Source organism: Diadema setosum, chromosome 6 (genome assembly GCF_964275005.1).
Source record: "Diadema setosum chromosome 6, eeDiaSeto1, whole genome shotgun sequence".
Classification (NCBI taxonomy): domain Eukaryota; kingdom Metazoa; phylum Echinodermata; class Echinoidea; order Diadematoida; family Diadematidae; genus Diadema; species Diadema setosum.
The window spans coordinates 4990749-5010547 of NC_092690.1; the positions used below are offsets into that span (position 1 = coordinate 4990749).

At 38.8% G+C, this 19799-nt stretch overlaps 1 protein-coding gene across 1 annotated transcript; it reads left to right on the forward strand.

Annotated features, from left to right (window-relative positions):
• Nucleotides 1-2538: 2538 nt before the first annotated feature.
• Nucleotides 2539-16751, forward strand: LOC140229914 (phosphatidylglycerophosphatase and protein-tyrosine phosphatase 1-like). Its single transcript, XM_072310113.1, has 4 exons — nt 2539-2750; nt 11423-11503; nt 13040-13231; nt 15866-16751. Exons 1-4 carry the CDS (start codon nt 2616-2618, stop codon nt 16046-16048), a joined length of 591 nt encoding a protein of 196 aa, XP_072166214.1. The 5' UTR covers nt 2539-2615; the 3' UTR covers nt 16049-16751.
• Nucleotides 16752-19799: the final 3048 nt, after the last annotated feature.

A 19799-nucleotide genomic window follows, 5' to 3' on the forward strand; every position in this document is an offset into this window, starting at 1 on the left:
TGGAGGAACATTGGTAATGTTCGCCCATTGGCAGAACATTTTTGTAATGTTCTTCCATCATGGGAAAACATTTTCACGTAACAAATGACAAACGATACCAAACGATTGAACAATCATATTTTTCACGCAATCGATAAGATAAATTTGACTGTAAAATTTAATAATCGAACAGAATGTTATGATGACTTTTGTTGTCGGGAACATGTTACCAAACGTTCCACCCTCAGGGTTTGAAATGCTATTTCGGGATGCTATCTATCCCTCGACTTCGTCTCCGGACTTATAACCTCCCTAAATAGCATTTCAAACCCTTCGGGTGGAACATTCGGTATGTTCCCTCCCCCGCCAGTCATCATCAGTATTTATATAAACCAACCATCAGCAAAGCACAGCCCTGTTATACCAAATAGGCGGAGGTCGGTATCTTTATTTTTATTCAATAACAGTTCACCTGTTTCTTCATGGCTGTGGAAACTATTTTTAAATAATGTTGGGTGGTATTGTCTGTCCATGTATACCAGGAGATACCAGGCTGTACCGGAGAGAATCCTCCCTACCCCCTCTATATCCAAAAAAAAAAAAAAGTAAAAAACACTAAAGACAAAACAAGTCACTAGTGTGTGTGTTTTTTTTTTCTTCTTTTCTTTTCTTTTCTTTTTTTTCTTTTTTTTTTTTTTGACGGGGAACCAAGGAAGAAGGGAAGAGTTACAGCGATGTCTGTCTGGTATAGTAAGCTGATTTTGAAGGGGGGGGGGGGGAATCGAGTGAATATTGAGGGGTTCAAGATCTTTTGGGTATAGTATATGAATGGTTAGGAAAGGTAGGTATAGGGAGACTTGTTTTGGAGGTGGGCTTTATTCTGTTAGCTCTGCCTGTTTTATTCAGCATATTTCCAGTTTTCTAGCATGGGTTGAACAGATAGACTTACATGAGAGTGTTCAATTCATGCTAGAAACGTGGAAAATATGTTGAATAACACATAGCTAACAAAATTATAGCTAACAAGTATATGGCCTATCCAGAATAAAACCCTCTAAAATAATTCTCCCTATGCTACCCTTCCTAACCATATTACAAAGGCAAGGGAATAACATCTGTAGCAAACCTTGGAAATGCGTACTTTTCTTTTAAAAAGATGTTGAATTTTCTTTGAATGCATGTACTATAGTATTACATTATTTTTTCTTTGCTAATCATTATCGTTGTCCATGTATGACGTCATGAATTGTAGTCTTCTCATCCAGCAATATATACTGAACCTTTTTCGATGGGCTGGAACGCAGCGGCCGCCGCGGTATCGGTACTGCGGTACGGTTCGGGGAGCCCAGTGGGGAACGAGCTAGCATACTGTACGAGCTGAAATTTTCGCGGTGGTTTTATTTTCGCGAATTTCGCGAATCGCCTTTGAACCGAAAAAAAAAATAACAACACGCGAAAATAATAACGCACAAATAACTAAGATCAGTTCAACCGTTCAGTTCGACCCTCGCTACCGCGAAATTAACAATACGCGAAAATGTCCGCTAAGTAGCTCTTCGCGAAAATATCTGTACGCGAAAATTTCAGCTCGTACAGGTGTACACGGCGCGGACTAGTCAGGGAGTGCTCCCTGGTGTAGTTCAGTGCAGTGGGAACGTGTCGAACGTGTACATACAGGAAGCGCGCATCGGGCGGGTCGGCTGCAAATGAATCGGTACGCGGTACCGGTGCACGCATCGCATTCATTTACATACAAGTTTAGTCCCCATGTGGAAGCAAAGACAGGGTACCTCGGCCACTCGCGATGGATTTCGCTACGCTCTTAATTTACTAAAGTCCACTTTCCAGCCTCACTGGTAGAAAACATACTTTGCCGCATGGACTAGAGTCTAATCCAAGGAGAGAGAGTGATCCGCTAGAACTCGACAAACGGTAGCCAAATATCTATCCATCGTAGCAGCACGTGTGATAGCATCGGATTCACATCCTCTTCGTAAGCCGTAGACGTCGGGCCGGCTGCTTGAGAGCGTTCGCTGGTGTGCGACCTGGCTGGGAACTCTACTACTACGCTAGCAGCAGAGTAATCATTGCATTGTGTGCATGTGTTTAGCTGTAGCTTCGTGTACAAGCTACATTTGCAAGTTAAAATTCCATGTAGCGTGACCCTCGAATCGAGGGCTAGAATTACTATATGTCACCATTTGAATTAAATTTACTGGCAGTTTTCCTCGACTGTTAAGGATTTTCCTCTTGTATTTGCATTGAAAACCACTTGAGGAGGTTCAGACAGTGAATTGCACGTTATCACCCTGTCTCACAAGCGATTCAATAGACAATACAATACCGGTATTCAATATCCAGCTTACATTCTGTAGTAATCAATACTACTAGTACTACTATACTACTACTAGAGTGTGGACTGTGGTCTAGAACCGCAGTTTGCTAAGATTTTCATTTTAAGGCAAGGGAATCCAAAGTGTTATTACTGTTACTAAGTGTAACGTTACTTGTTAGCGCTACCTACTGTAGGCTAGGATGATGCCTTGAAATTTTACTTTTTCTATGATTGTGCAAAACTGTCTAAAAACTGTCAAAAAAATACTGGCATTGACTTTAGTAACACTCGTCACATCACGATGGGTAAAGCACTATTCTACACCACGCTCTACTGGAACGTGTTTATGAAGAACGTGTCATCGCGAAACTGGTACGACAGGATAGACAAGACAGTGATCCTTGGAGCATTACCATTCAGGAGTTACATCTCTCAGGTATGTTTAAAGCCAAAGACTGAAAGAGATAATTACAGAGATTAAATTTTGAAATAGAGTTTGCCGATGTACACTGAAGTTGAAATTGGCCAGGATATATGGTGTGATATTTCCAGGAATACTGTCTCATTTAATTTTGTAGGTTACATCCATGTCAAAGCTAATTTATGTTGTGTGTCTCAGAAGAACATTTTTCAGAGGGGAGGACTACTGGACTCTTTCTGATTATGTATCTTTCATTACCTCCGCCAAGGAAGGAGGAGGTTAAGTGATCAGCAGCGTTGGTTTGTCTATTTGCAAAATAACTCAAAAAGTTTTTCATACCAGTACCGATTAAAATGAAACTTGCATTCTCTTTGCACTATAACGCTTACTGTGCCCAAAGCTCGCAAGCAGGCTAAATCATGGTCCAGCTGGCGGATCTCGAACTTGAAGAGCGTCGATGGGTCGACACAAGGAACATAGCCTCATTCAATTTTGAAGGATTTTTCATCTTTTTAACACTATGTAAGGTCAATGAACGTGTGGCTCAAGCTGCACGTACTGCAGGGCTGCCAACTCTCACTCACTGAGAGTGAGACTCACTCATTTTGGTCCTTTCTCACTCTAAAACTTTATTTCATTTGCATGCATTTCTATTGATCTCACTCATTTTGACTCCAAAACTATAGCATTGGCCTATGGGAGTCTCACTCTCAATTAGTTTCCAATGTTGGCAGCCCTGACGTACTGGAGGTTTACATACATTGTATATGCGCCCTACAGTGTAAAGCGCGCACTCTACTCGGGCAAGGCGCCGTGCAATGACGTTACAAAAGGCTTGCATGCGTGTAAGGTTGGAATATGAGTTGCTGGCTTGGCGTAGGTCTGTGTTTTCTGAGTGCTTTTCTAGTTATATTGTTATTATTTTTTATGAGCAAAACACAAAATGTAAGGGAGAGGCTGCAGCCCCCCCCCCCCCATTCTACTGCCCCAAAAGTGAGCATTATGACCTCTGTAATACCATAAAGTATTCCCATTCAAATAACATTGACAACCTTCAACTTCCAAAGACTCCTCAGAAACTCCCATCTTTGTGCATCTGTACAACATTACAAGGACAGCCATCAGATCATTTTGCTTGATGAGAATGTGAATTGATGATTTCCAGAAACTAAAATAACAAATTTACCAATTTGCAAATAGCACTTTTAGAATCTGTGCAGATTGGTGTCCCATTTGACCTTGTTTTATATCAACTTCATGATCTCAGAAAAGCATGTTGCAGACAGGAGGGTGATTTGTACAGCTACACTTTGCTGATTGATTGGTATCTAATTTTTCAAGGAGAGTAGACCATACCGATTGCAAGAACTATTGAGGAGAGAACTTTAACTGAACTATATTGGACAACAGATCAGCTAGGGCAAAACACACACACACACACACACACACAACTTAAAGGAACAGTCTAGTATTGGTGGAGATGAGGATTCAGCCTTTAACCCGTTTAGGACAAGTCCCGAGTATACCCGGACAAGTGTGTATGGGAAATGCATGTTGTAGCAAAATTAGCCCGTCCTCAGTGCCAATGGGTTAACTTTTTGCAAAATACTGGGAAACCAGTTGTAAAATGTTACAGAGCATACCATTCTGAGAGGATTTCAAAGCTTATTTGATGAAAATAAATCAGATTTAAATTGCTGAAATATATCCTAAAACAAAGAAAATAATGCCTCCGGCGACACTTATTGGTGGAGGCATAAAAACAGGGATCCTAATAAAAGATGGGAGCCAGCTTTTATTATAGCTCTTAGTTTTGGATATCTCAGCCTACTGTAAATGAATATTGAATTCCTGTTGGAATTACATGCTCTTTCATATTTCATGAGAGGTTTCTCATTATCTCCCCCCCCCCCCCAAAAAAAAAAAAGAGAAGAAGTTAGAAACCTGAAGCCAGGTTCAACAAAAACTATACTACATTCCATTCATGTACATGTATACACTGAAAGTAGATTGGATAGTCAGTTTGCTGTCATATAAATGTTCTAAGATGAGGACTGGTTAAGCCATTTATTGCAGAAAAAAAATATTTGAAAATATTTGAAAAAAAAATTCTAACTTGTGTCACTTTCTGAATTCAAAGTCTTAAAAGAATGATGTGACATTAGAAAATAAAAATGTTAAAAAAATACTTCATGGTACAGATTGTGTTGTTTTACCATGATGTACCACTGTTGCAGGCGGTCTGCAAACTATCGTAAAGTTTGAAGCCTTCTGCATATCTGTCAGAAATTTATGCCATGATGTGTAGGTTATTGGATTTTCCAATGTTAAGTCATGGAAACCTCAACATGGTTTGATTCTAGGCCAGATGCACTAGTGTTATTCAAGTTGTGACTGAAGTCTCTAGAATGTTGAACAAATTCTGTCTGCAAAGTCTGTCTGTCACTTAACATTCATTACAAGGATTAACTCACCCTAATTCAGCTAAAAAATTATAAAATGTCTTGTACAGGCAGTCACAGAATGGGTAGGGTCCAATTCATAAACACTGCTCTTTTAATACTTTATCTGATGGTATTCAATCTGTACACATTTTGTACAAGAATGACTACGGTAGATAAACACAGCATGACAAGCATTTATAAGCCATCACCCTGTTCGGGTATTGCAAAGGAGTACAACATGTATATTGTATTTAACTACTAACTGCTTTGTAAGGAGCTTTGAGATGATGTCATCAGACTTGTGAAGTGAAAGTGAAGTGAGGAAGAAGAGTTGGAAGGATTTGGGATTTTGCATGCAAATTAAATCCAAGTTTCACACTACAACAGTTCTGCACATATGAGGTTGGTTTACAGGGCGCAGTTGCGTGCATTCCACGAGCCTATTCGTCTCAGTGGTCCAGGACAAAAACACTGACAATGGCTCATAGTCGTTCATCCGTATTGTGTAGGAACGAGCGTGACCTCATACCAACAAGATCCGACTGTATTCACTCTTCAGAAGTATTTCCAAAAGCAATTCATTGAGCGGCCTCGCCCTCAACACATGATGTGGGTGTGTGGGAGGCGAGATCCACTTGAGCATTTGTATGTCATGTTTGTGCTCGTGTGGACGACAATAAGTTTTGAATGGCTATGTACAATACTTTCTCAATCACTCTACTGAGATAAGTTTATATTAAATACAGAATAGAATCTTTTATTTTTAGACTGCAGTCGATATTGTTGGTTATTTTCAGTGAATCAAGTCATGTAGACTATGCCTAATTCCCACCAGTATGCTAAGTGTAAATTTGTTGAATTATTGATATGATCTGTTCTTCTTTTTTGTTGATATGTGATTCACAGGCTGATGAATGTATTGATTCAAACAATGCTGAGTTATTTGGTTTGTCTTCCCCCCATTGGAATAATGGAATTATACATGGGGAATGAAAGTTTTCATTGATCAGATACTTATAACAAATTTCAAGTGGACAAAATCTTTCCAGATAACATACAACATCACAGGAGAAAGCATAAATTGGTGTTTCTTTATTTCTAACACCCTTTACTTCTCAACCAGTGCTAGACTTGATGAGGTACAATGGTGTACAATGTAGTGTGAAATCTAGCAAACAGGGTGTGTGTGAAAAGCAAGAATGTGTTTAGTGAAACATGTTCAATTTTAGTTTAGTACGTGTACTAGTATACCACACAAATTGCAGCAGAATATTGAGAACTTGATAAGCAGTTCTTATCAGTTTTCTTTGCAAAGAAGACATTTTCAAAAGACACTTCCGGAGGAATAATATGAGTATAATGGTTGACATACATGTAACTTGCTCATGGATCTACTATCGGGCAAATCCAGGAATTCCGTAAAAGGAGGGGGGGGGGGGGGGGCGCCTTTACAACATTAAAGATGGTGCACACGCCCCCTCCATGTTTTCAAATTCATTTCTTCTAAAACAATAAAGGGGAGGCCCCCCCGATCCACCACTGACTATTTACAATAGTTGTTCTTTTTCGGTCCAATTTGTAAATCTGGTCAATATATAATGTCTAAACAACTGACAAGGATCAATTCTTTGATGTCATTGAGAATATGGCAACAAAAATTGATCTACTTCAATAGTGATGACAAGGTGCAATATAATGCCACTCGAGTAAAGAGTGTAACCATACTCTGAAATAACTCACAGTGTATCCGCTTCACAGTTTAAAAGGGATGCCGTATTCCGAAAGTTAGTCGCATGCCAATATCAATTGAGAGAGTTCAAACAAATGGGTGAGACGAACAATGGGTGTGTTTGATCGAAAAATCAATCGGGACTGGTCACCACTCCAGTTACTGGCCAGTGGCACATACAGTATATTGCACCCCTATTGCACACACCTACTGCAGACTGTGTACAAGTCTGCTGGCTTCTTTTGACACTGTAGTTGGACATTTTTATTGACCACCAGGAAGGCGTTGGGGAAGGAGAAGATTCCAATTTAGCATCAAAGGGATTGTTTAGTTTGGATTGAGATGGGGGATTCAAAATTTAACTTTTTGTGAGATAATTACATTGTAGAAACCACATACATCTGTAAATGACATATTAAAGAGTATATAGGTACAATCCTAATAGGAATTCAAAATTTATTTGATGAAAATCGGTTTAGAAATGGCTGAGATATCCAAGAACAAAACAAAACAAAGGGGTCATACTTAAAGGTGGCTTCCACATTTTACTCAGCCATTTCAAAGCTTTTTTTTTTCCATCAAATGAACTTTTGATTGCTCTTTGAGGTGTATGCTCTTGGATATTTCATATAAGTGGTATCTCACAAAAAGTTAAAACGTGACTTCACATCTCAGCCAAAACTATGCCATACCTTTATATTCTGTTGTAAACCCACCTCAGAGGTACATGTATAGTGCATCATCAATTTTTATCAGGTACTTAACAGAGGAGGGGAAAATTTCACATATTTGTTTTTTATAGCAAAATTGAAAAGTACTGTAAATTAGAGTTTAAATTACAGTGGAGTAGGATGGTACTCTGAACAAAACAGAAGCACCATTCTCATTGAAATTTTTAAAAAGCAGGTTGTAATGTTTCACACTACATGTGTATTCTCAGCTATAACTTTTGATGTTACATTGCAGCTCTGATTCCATGATAAAGACAGCTCATGCAAAGTTTCTCGGAGGTGTACTGCCAGAGACTCCAACTCTCCCGTTTTCGACGGGAGATCTCCCGCCGAAAACCCATTTCTGCAAAATCTCCTGTTCTCCCGCTTGAGATTTAATTTCTCCCGCCCTGGCTCTGTGTCTCCCGTTGGAAAGGATTTCTTACTTATTGCTATTGTATGTTGAAAAAAATAAGCCTTAGATTAGCACCAGAGAGCATCTAGAACCCTAGGAACTTCGCGCTTCGCACACATCAACTTGGAGTCTCCCGTTTGCTAGGGGTTTCAGGCGGGAGAAGCTCCAGATCAGAAGGTGCTTTGGGTTGGAGTACTGCATGTGCCCTGTTTTGACTTTTCCCGAACTGGGCTCACAAGATCAGCTAAAGCATCCAAACCCTAAGCAAATCATTCTATAAAGAAAATACTCTGTTTTACCCACATATAACCATGGTAAATGGTTGCCAATTTGAATGTACATCAAAGGAAGTTCAGCAGGATTGCAGCCAGATTAACATCTTTCACGATAGACGGAGAAAGCCTCACTGAGGTTGTAGCTCCCAGTATTAAAAACATGTCAAGATTTGTTTCCAGTGAACTTGGTAAAACAATTTTGGGTTTGCAGGATGGAGAGAATGGTTGTAGAGATTACCTTTGTTTTAATATATTCATACACTGTAGGCCTAAATCTACAATTTGCAATATGGGAGCAAACATTTACATGTAGTGGTAGATGACTGCTTAATGCACACAGGAAATTCTAAATGGATTAATATCTGGCTTGCCTTGTTCGATGATTATGGAATAGAAATTGTTATCGTATCAGATTACAATTGTTGTAGGTCAGGATAAAGTACATTTGCATAGTACGTTCCTGACCTATATTGTACAATATTATACAAAGTCAACATGGTACAATGTATTAAAGGGACTATACAGTACTGGTTGAGGTGAGGATTCAGGATTATAACATTCCTAAGTGAGATAATGAGAAACGTCGTAATATGAAATATATGAAAGAGCATGTAATTTTAAGAAGGATTCAACGTTTATTTGATGAAAATTGGTTTTTCGAATGGCTGAGATATATCCATAAAAGTGAAAATAATAGAAGGCGACAGGACACGCCTTTTATTAAGATCTCTTTGTTTCACCTTGTTTTTGGATATATCGGCCATTTCAAAACCGATTTTCATCAAATAAACTTTTGATTCCCCTTAGAATTGCATGCTCTTTGAAATCTCATATATAGAGTGGTTTCTGAATATCTCGAAAAATTTTAAAAGCTACAGCATGTATTAATCCTCACCTCAACCCGAACTGTACAGTCCCTTTAACACACATGTATGTATTTTTCCTTTTGGTAGGTCTCCTATCTCTGCTTTTACTCAGGGACTACACAATGTCTTGAAGTATTTGGTTCTTTTTATTTTTTTTTAAGTATTCATTTGGTGAAGTGTTGTATTTTTGTGTAAATCTGTTCACCTTTGACATTGATTTCTGAGATGGCATAGTGTGTTTTGTTTAGTTGCTTACATTTGCTATTCCCTCAGAGTCGACCTCTCTTACTTTATTCCTCCCTATACATGCAGAATCATTCTATTAAATTTAATACCATTCTTTTACTTTTGCAAATTATCCTTTTATTTAAAGCATCCAGCAGTAGTTTTCAATGACATAATTTCTGACATTACTTTTATCTTGAAAGTAAATGCATGGGCAGTGAATAGAATCGAACCATAGCCGTGCTGTTTGTAGAGTGGTTTTCTGGCGCAATGTATTATGGACAAATATGCCAAATATGGTATTGTCAGACAACACTCTAAAACTGACTGATATTTTTATTCACTAAGTGGTAGAATGTTGTAGCTATGGGTGTAGAAAAGTGTAAGGCCAAGATGGCTTTTGATATTTGTGGCTGTCTCCAGCTTTTCAATTTGAGAAGTTTTACTTCATGCCAGGGTACGTTTACTGCCCTGTTCATCTAACAAAGAAAAAAAAAGTGTACTGTATGTATGATACTGTACAATAATGAGCTTTATAAAAGCACATTGCATAACATCCAAACTACTTTTTTTTTCTTCATGTTGTTTTACTGTGATATCACAAACTGTTGTACAATCTTCACATCCAGCAAATATGGTGCCGGAACTTTAAAAATTTGTATAAATGTTCTGTTGAATGGATTGTCTTATTTTCCTCAAAGTTCACTTACAACTATTTTGGTGTGCTAGTAATATGTTTGCATTCACTCCATCCGCATGTACATTGCATGTTTGGGTTTTATTCCCCTTTAAAAAAGGTATACTTCATACTGACATAGTAGTGACCGTGCATCCCAAAACAAACAAAAAGTCGCACCCCTTGATTTTACGTGAGGACTCAAGAAAGGTGAAATGGGTCAACGTATACAATTTTTAGTTTTTCATATTTTCTGAAAGAGCTATTCTTCTGCATTATTCTTGAGTTTGGGATCACGAATTGAATGGGAAAGTGGGTTTTCAGCAGTTTTTCTACAAGCCCTTTTTTGGTAGAGTATTGTGATCAGGTTTTTAGAGGCCCCTTTCATTTCCTGAAAATCCTTTGCACCCTCTTCACTTTCAACTCTTAATAACTTTTGAAAGGATGATGCTACTGCTCTGAAAGTTGACATTTATCATGGTCAGAATGTGGTAATAGACCATGCTCAATTTCAGCTTAATCTGATAATCCCTTAATTGTTGGTGCTACAGTGGTTAACATCATGATTTTGTCCCATTCATGGCACAGGTAGCATGGCTTAGTAAAGATTAAAGGGTTTGTACAGTTCTGGTCGAGGTGAGGATTTAGCTTTTAACGTTTTGCGAGATATTCAGAAACCACTCTATGAGATGTCAAAGGCATGCAGTTCTAAGGGGTATCAAAAGTTTATTCAATAAAAATCGGTTTTGAAATGGCTGAGATATCCAAAAATAATGTGAAACAAAGAGATCCTAATAAAGTTGTGGCATGTCGCCTTTTATTATTAGCTTTTTTTTGGATATCTCGGCCATTTGAAAACCAATTTTCATCAAATAAACGTTCAATCCGTCTTAAAATTACATGCTCTTTAATATTTCATTAGAGGTTTTTCATTATCTCACTTAGGAATGTTCAAAACATGAATCCCCACCTCAACCAGTACTGTACAGTCCCTTTAAGCACTTGAATAGACCCTGTACTTCATAACCTCTTTTCTCAGTTCACACTTTGCAGAGTGTGTGCTTTCTTTCCAATATTTAATTAGGTTAGGAGAATCCTTTTGAATTGAGTTATACATCATTTTAAAGCTTAGAGTCTGCTCTTTCAGAATCTGCCCTTAACTAAAAATCCATGTCTGGCGACTTTCTGTTTGTTTTCTGGTGCAGGGTCACATAATATACTGTATGTAGATTTGTAGTCAGTGGCTCCGATGGGGACACTTTAAACTGTCCATCCTCTGATGATATACCTTGTCTTTACTGACCAGTGGTTCTTCTTTCCTTTTGATTTCTTTTGCTTGTGTTTCAGCTGAAGGAAAAGGAGAATGTGAGAGGCATTATTTCCCTCAACGAGGACTTTGAACTTCAGGGTCGGACACCCAACAAAGAGGTTCGTGATTTTCCATCCATTGTAATGTACAGGGTGCTCCCATTACAATTAATAAAAAGTTAAGCTTCCCGAATCTGTATCGGTAACGTCTGCAGTGCAGAATTCCCTTTGGTTAGAATGTTGATTCAATATACATTTGTAGCGAAAGAAAACTGCTGGTCTCGAAGACTTCATTATAAAGGGACTTGCCTGTGTCCCCTGGTTTGACACATATTCTTTTGATCCATGAATCTGGAGTTCTACAGTTTATTAGATTAACAATGCAGGGATGATCCTTCTGAATAGTCACAAATACACATACAGTACATGTACCAATTCAACTCTTTCTTCATGGACAAAGCAGAAAACCAAAGGAACAAATAATATATTTCAAATTTTGATATACTTGTTTAATACACCTCATAATCATTACATCAAGTACTGTCTAACATTATATGATGTGGTGTGTTTTTCAAGTGCACTTTGTGATGGTTGGGCATAATGTTTTCAAGGTCATGCTACATTCACGAGTAAAACATATATGAAGCCCACTCTGTCTGTTTATTCAGGTTTCATGCAGTGTCTAGCTCCATCTAGACAGGGTGTGTTCAGCTCATTGTCGCAGCGTCCATGAACTAGGCATCTGTCAATATGTTGACACTGTAGGTGCCACTTGCTCCACAGGTGAACCTAGTGCCAATTTAAAATGAAATAGAGATACAAAGATTGCAGTCTGATCCATGAAAAGTGTTGATAATGTCTGGTCCATCTGAGGTCGGGCAAAACAGACAGTGCAGCTCAAAACAGAAGGGGAAAACAGCAACAAAATGCAAAGATGAATGTACTCGAAGGCTTTGTTTGCAATCCTGGTTTATCGATTGTCGATGTTCAGGGCGAAACAAATAGAATCACCCGCAGTGTCAGAGAACATCAGCTCGTCATGCGTGGGAGACACACACTTGTACATCACCTTCAGCACATTTTTCCTCGACCATCTGTCTAGTCGCATTCATGTGCTTTTAATATCACTCACTCCACATCACCAAGATGTGTGGTAGTACATAGCAGATTACCCTTTCCTTTATTATCCTGGCAGACAAGTCCATGAAATAACATATGTGATTTGGTGTTGCTTTATATCCCTTTATTTTGATTTACAAAAAACAACAGCCAAATTGCTAGTATATCATACAGTAGACTTGAAAAAAAAAGTAATTCGAGTCCTGATGTCGTCATTTTCATTATTTCAAGTGCAGAATTATTAGGATCCTCTAAATGATGAAATTCATGTTGGAACATTGAAATGGCAATATGTAGAAACACACTAAAGTGTATTGCTTCTGTCTCAAATTTGGTGGTTTTTTTTTGACCTTTCAACCTGTTATATATTTGGTTCAGATGTTATGCAGCAGTAGAGAATCTTTTCAACATTGTACAAACAGAATATGAGTGAAAATAAAAGTAACCATGAAAAAGAAAAGTCACATGGCACTCTTGACCTTTAACCTTTCTGATTTTTTTTAAAAACCATTCTTATCCTGCTCCCTCTATGTGCAGGAGTGGGCCAGCCATGGCATAGAGCAGTTGCATCTTCCCACGGTAGACTTCAGTGGCGTGCCCAACCAGGACTTTCTGGAGCAAGGGGTGCATTTCATCCAGAAGCACGCCGAGGAGGGGAACTCAGTCTATGTCCACTGCAAGGCGGGGAGGACGCGGAGCGCCACCTTGGTTGGATGCTACCTCATGGAGGTACGGAAAGTTGTTGATATACAACGCACTCCTGTTTATAACGAGCACAGTTAAAACAAAATGCTCATTACAATGATGTAAGAATTCAAGTCAAAAGATTGTCATCTACTGTATAAGCTGTTATTTTCGTGAGGGTTTAATTTTCTCGAATTTCGCAAATCACAGTTGGACCGCGAATTTAACAACACGCGAAAATGTCACCATATGTATGCTAAGGTAGTAGTGCACTTATAGAGGCCTCTGTGTCAATTCGTGAAAACAACATCTTGCGAAAATGTCTGTGACCTCCTCATTCGCGAAAATATCTGTCTGCAAAAATAACAGCTTATACATTCATGTTCTTTGCTTTTTGACTGTAACAAAATTTTAACATACGAAAACAGAAAAACTGACCAGAAATGAATATTATTTATTAGTGGAAAATTGAGCAAAGAAAATGGGATTCCATCGGGAATCATTTTGGCATCCATATTTTGAATATCCGATCACATGAACATTCTCCTACCTACCAGGTACCCTTTTGCACATCTGGATAGAGAGGAGCAGTGTTAATATAAAAGTGAAGATAGGATTTGAACCCAGGCCTTTGTGATGGAGGTGCACTCCACTAGACCACTTCATCTCCACTGTCTTGCTGTTCTATGAAAATATATTCTCTCTGTAAAGTTGAATGAAACTGAGCGTCATTTTTAGCCTTCAATAGCCAGGTGGGGTGGGAAAAAATAGCACCCCTTGACATTGTGTGCAGTATTTCTTACTGGAAGTGAATTTCATGCTGAAATTTTATGATTATTTTCTTTTACATCTCTTGCACAAGTTGAGACCCTATTTGCAAAAATGTGTGGGTACTGTCGTGTACAATATCGTAGATATAGTACATATTTGTGACCAGTATCACAAAAAATGGCAGTTTGTGATTTTTGTGTGTGAAATGTTTGGGTTTTACAAGAAAAGTTGTTGGAAGAATTTCTTTTTTTTCTAACTTAATTTGCTCAGATAACATTCTCTTAGGCTATTGTTAACTATTTAAGATAACAAAACAAGGAAAAACAAAAGCTTTAAAACAAGAAATTAAAAAAAATACATAGTCTGAAATGGGAAGCAAAGGGAAGCAAGAACCATTCGACTTTCATGTTGCTAATGAATATTCATATGTCTCTAATTTGAATAAGCATTTCCCACTTTTTGTCGAGCCCACCGGAGGTGAGGGGAGACTAGGAGATCGCCTGCGGCGTCTGTCCGTACGTCATCCGTCTGTAACGCTACAAAAACTTCAATAACTCTTTACTCTGGGCTTCAATTGCAATCAAACTTCGAGGGAAGAGGGGTCATACAAAGTTTCACATTTTATCGTATATGAAGGTCACCTCAAGGTCAAAGCTCACAGGCAGGGGTCAATGAACTTTAGGGCCCAATGTTAAGTTTTTATGGCGCGTTTCTATTATGGGTCATAACTTTTGATACATAACTCCATTTGTGACCAAACTTGGATGGTAGATGTCCCTTGGGGAGTGGATGGTCACCACAAGGTCAATGGTCACAAGCATGGGTCAACAAACTTTTAGAGCCCAATGTTAAGTTCTTATGGCGCGTTTCTATTATGGGTCATAACTCTTGATCCATTGATCCGTTTGTGACTAAACTTGGCTGGTAGATGTTCCTTGGGGAGTGGATGATCACCACAAGGTCAAAGGTCATAAGGAGGGGTCAAGAAACTTTTAGAGCCCTATGTTAAGTTTTAATGGCACGTTTCTATTATGGGTCATAACTTTTTATCCATAACTCCATTTGTGACTAAACTTGGATGGTAAATGTCCCTTGGGGAGTGGATGGTCACCACAAGGTCAATGGTCACAAGCATGGGTCAATGAACTGTTAGAGCCCAATGTTAAATTTTTATGGCGCGTTTCTATTATGGGTCATAACTTTTGATCCATAGGTCCGTTTGTGACCAAACTTGGATGGTAGATGTCCCTTGGGGAGTGAATGGTCACCACAAGGTCAAAGGTCACAGGCAGGTGTCAACAAACTTTAAGGGCCCAATGTTAAATTTTTATGGCACGTTTCTTTTTTGCCATAAATTTTTACCCTTTCATATCTCTTTTTATCTGTTATATCCCATTTGCGTACAATTTCTTGTACGCGAATGGGCGAGACACATTATATTGTTCATTATATAATGTCAAGATATACACTTACACATCACCTTTCTTCAATTTACAAGTACAAAAGAGATTTCTGCTCTGGTGTATTAAACAAAACTATGAGAATTCAATATGTTGGGGGAAAATATGCATATTTCCATTATTGACCAGATTGATAAAGAAGAAAATTGGATAATACATGTAGTTCATAAACATAACTATGTATTCCTGAAATATATCTGATGGGACACAGGTACAAAGTGTATGCCAAGTATGGTAACAATCGGTCAATAAATGACAGAGCTCCGGGGTTCGTGGATCATTGTCGACATAAATTGAAGAAAGAGGAAATGGATTTTGCTAAAGTTGCATTATCATATTTATCAGCTTACAATGCTGTTGATATACAGTACTGTCATATTACCGGCACAAATTGCAGAATTAAACTTTTTTACTCACCATCTTTTCCTTTCTCTATCTCTGTCAATAGTCAAACCACTGCACACCACAGGAGGCGCAGGTGTTCATGCAGGCGAAGCGCCCTCACATCATCCTCAAGGACAAGCACTTCCGCGCCATGTACCGCTACTATGACAAGCACGTCAAGAAAGGCAAAAAGGGACCTGTTAGCCCCAGATCGCCTTCAGAGAAAGCTGACGTCCCGGACTCATAAAAGGTGCAGGAAACCCGCTCCCCATCTGGAATCGACAAATGATCCATGCAAAAGCGATGTCGAGCAAATGAAATAGGAAAACAGTGGTGACTTGCTTGAATGGTTCCAGACCCAGTACCCGAATGGGGATAAAAGGCTTGCATGATTGAACTTAGCCTTTTGCCAAGGCCCCCTTGCTGTATGGTGAAGAGAGGGCAGCCGGGTGGGGTTGCTCAAGGGCCTTTCTTGAGATCTGCATTCCATCCTTTTGTTAGCCCTTTGAAATAACCACTTTTGCTCCCCGATTTTGGGAGCAAATGTCGACCAATCTGCATGTCTGTCTGCCCGATCCTGAATTGCATACAGCGAATGCACGACACAGACCTCCACAAGTGGTCAGTAATGCGTGCGAACAGGCAGGACAGCACCCAGACGGAGGTTGTGGGGAGCACGCCATTCCATTGGTCGACTGAAACCTGTTAATATGACTATTCAGTTATGAGGGATCATGTGTCATGAATAATAATGTGTAAAGCAGATCTCAAAAGGCCCTCGCACTGTCGTGATCATCTGGGCTCACTTCGTTCACCTGTTATAGCCATCATACAGCGAGAGGGCCTTGACAAAAGGCTATATTGAACTGGGGCCCCCGTTTCATAAAAGATGTTAGGATAGCAACTCTTGCTAGAATAGCAACTTCCCATAGCAACAGCCAGTCGGGAAACTTGACTCTTGTCGTTACCATGACAATTGCCACTATTCCAGCAAGAGTTGCTGTCATGGCAACTTTTTCATATGAAATGGAACCCTCGTCTTCTTTCATTTACAGCCCCCAAGGGTACATTCGAAAACCACAACTAGCACAGGTCTGCAAGAATGGAATTGCCCATCAGCGAATATGTACATTGAAGCGTACATTCATTGGTGGCATCCGACACCATTAGAGACTCTGGCTTCATGTGTGTGTGGAGCTTATACGTAAACACTGCATTCAGACAATCTCCCGCTTTGCGGGGAATGTCCCATTTACCAGGATTTTTCCCCGGTAATCTCATCGTGTAAACGCTCGGTGGCAAGCTTGTCAAGTCTGGCGACAAAATTTTGGAGGGGGACTGACCTTGATCTCTCACGCACCTGTTTTCCTCATATTAATGTGCACATGCTGGAAATGTGGCGGCGAATCAGGCAATAGTATAAATTTGCAGTTGTGCACCCTACTGCACCACGTACGGTGACCAAACACTCAGCTTAAACTACCAGCCGTGATTTTGTCTCCCTTTCAGCAGGGAATTTCAATGCACGTGTGGACGGTCAACCGTAAAATTCTCCAAACTGCCCCCGCAAAGTGGGGGATCGTCTGAACATTGGGTACGCTGTACACAATGTGGTACAGTGTACAGGAAATTTCAATTTTATCCGAGTCAGGCCAATCTTCCTATTGCATGGCTTCCCCATACTACAGGTTCTTTCATTTCCTGTAGAATTTTAGTCAATCATGTTAACCTGGTAAGAGATGGTGGCAATGAAATTGTAATTGGTTGTGAGGTTATGCTGACTTTTCTGTCGTTCTTGTCATTTGAAATAATACAAATGTAGAAAGTGTAAATTCCTCTGCAGGAGATAAGTTTGTCTGTGTTAGAGAATTTGTTTGTCTAAATGAATATGTGATTTTTGTCAAATCAGCACTGCTGCCTGGTTGTTTGTTTTAAGGAAATTGTGAGCTGAATAGATGCATCTACATTTCTGAATACTCTATGTCACTTCAAGTCGAAATGAAGAAAACAAAGACTTTTGTAGTCATATTCAATCTAGTGTTATGGATTATATCCTTTTTTATGCCTCCACCACGAAGTGGTGCCGGAGGCATTATGTTTTCGGGTTGTCCGTCCGTCCGTACGTCCGTCCGCTTTTTGTTACGCGATAACTTGAGTAATATTTGCTGGAATTTTACCAAACTTGGTCCAAGTATGAAGTATGATGGGGCAATGATTTGATTAGATTTTGGGTGAAATCGGCTAAAGGTCAAATGTCAAAGGTCAAGGTCAAATCATGAAATTGTATCCATTTATGCGATAACTCAAGACTGGATGGAGCAAATTTCACCAAACTTTCTTGGAGGATGATGTATGATGGGACAATTACTTGATTAGTTTTTCAGTGAAATCGGACAGAGGTCAAAGGTCAAAGATCAAGGTCAATTCCTAAAATTTATCTGTTTACGTGATAACTCAAAACTGGATAAAGCAGCTTTCACCAAACTTGGTGCAAGGATGATGTATGATGGGACAATTAATTGAGTAGATTTTAGTGACATTGGCAAGAGGTCAAAGATCAAAAGGTCAAGGTCAAATGATAAAAATGTTGCCATTTCCCCCATATCTATGCAATGCCGGCAGTTATTTTCTTGAAACTTAGTGTAGACATGTACATGTACTACTGCGTAAAGATTATTCAGAGAGTTTCATGTCATAAGGTCAAAGGTCAAAGGTTAGGTGAAATGTTGCAATATCACGTTTCTTGCAAATAGTTCAATGTATCTTCATGGAACTTGGTACATATGCGTGTACTGACTGGCAGGGATTATCTAGGGAATTTAGGGGTCATGGGTCAATAGTCAGGGGGTCAAAGGTCAAGGTCAACTCCTCAAAATGTTACTATTTCCCTCATATACTAGTATATGCAATGATTGCATTATTAGTTGTAGAATTTAATATATGTACATGTATTACTTAATGGAGATTCTCTTGGAAATTTCTAGCCAGAAGGTCAAAGGTCAAAGGTTAAGGGCCAAAGGTCAGGTTTAAATGCAAAAAAAAAAAAGAAGATATATTTTGTACTGTAATTACACTCTTTCTTCATACCTTGAAAATTATACTTAATGCATAAACTTATAATAAGGTCGGTCAGAAGTCAAGTAAAAATTTTCAATTCCCCAAATATGTGTACCTGCACTCTTTAATAGACAATTATAGCAAACCCAGTTCGTGGAAAGTGAACATTCAAGATATTTCTGACAAACCTGTTATTTCGATATTTTGCCAGTTATGTGAAACTGTCATCACACATTGTGAAGACATTGTACTATACACCTATTGGGAGAATCATGCATTATGGCGGAGGCATCAGTCGCCATAGCGACATTTCTAGTTTTATTCTGAGGTGATGCATTTTTGTTTTGTAACTTTATATGCCTTACTGAGTATTCTTGAGATGTAAACACTATTATACATGAAGGAAAATATTTTGTACATCCTTTATGGTTACATGTTAGTACTGTTAGTACTATAAAACACAATATTTTCATTACAACTGATTGACAAATTGTCCTACATCGACATAAATAAAGAATTTCATGAATTTGGATATTTTCGTGGCATGAAATTTTCGGCGAATTGGAGCCGGCAGCCTTTTTCGCGGCATGAAATTTTCATGTGCTGCCACTAACATTCAATGCATATAGTGTAGACAAGAACTTTCGCATGCATTTCAATTTCACGAATCTTGGCTCGTGAAATTTGTGAAATTAAAATGCACACGAACATTCTTCGCTTTGTTTGAACAATTTTAAAACAAAAAAAAAAAACACTTCTAAAGTTGTCTGGGAGATTGTATCATCTTTTTTAAAGCAATGCATCAAATGAGCTTCCTTAAAAGTTTCATGAATGTAACTGAAGGGTCAAATTGCATGTCAAGCTATGTCATTTTGTGAATGATATACCAAAGAAGTATTCAGAGTTGTATCTTTAATAACAATTGGCCAGATATGATGGCA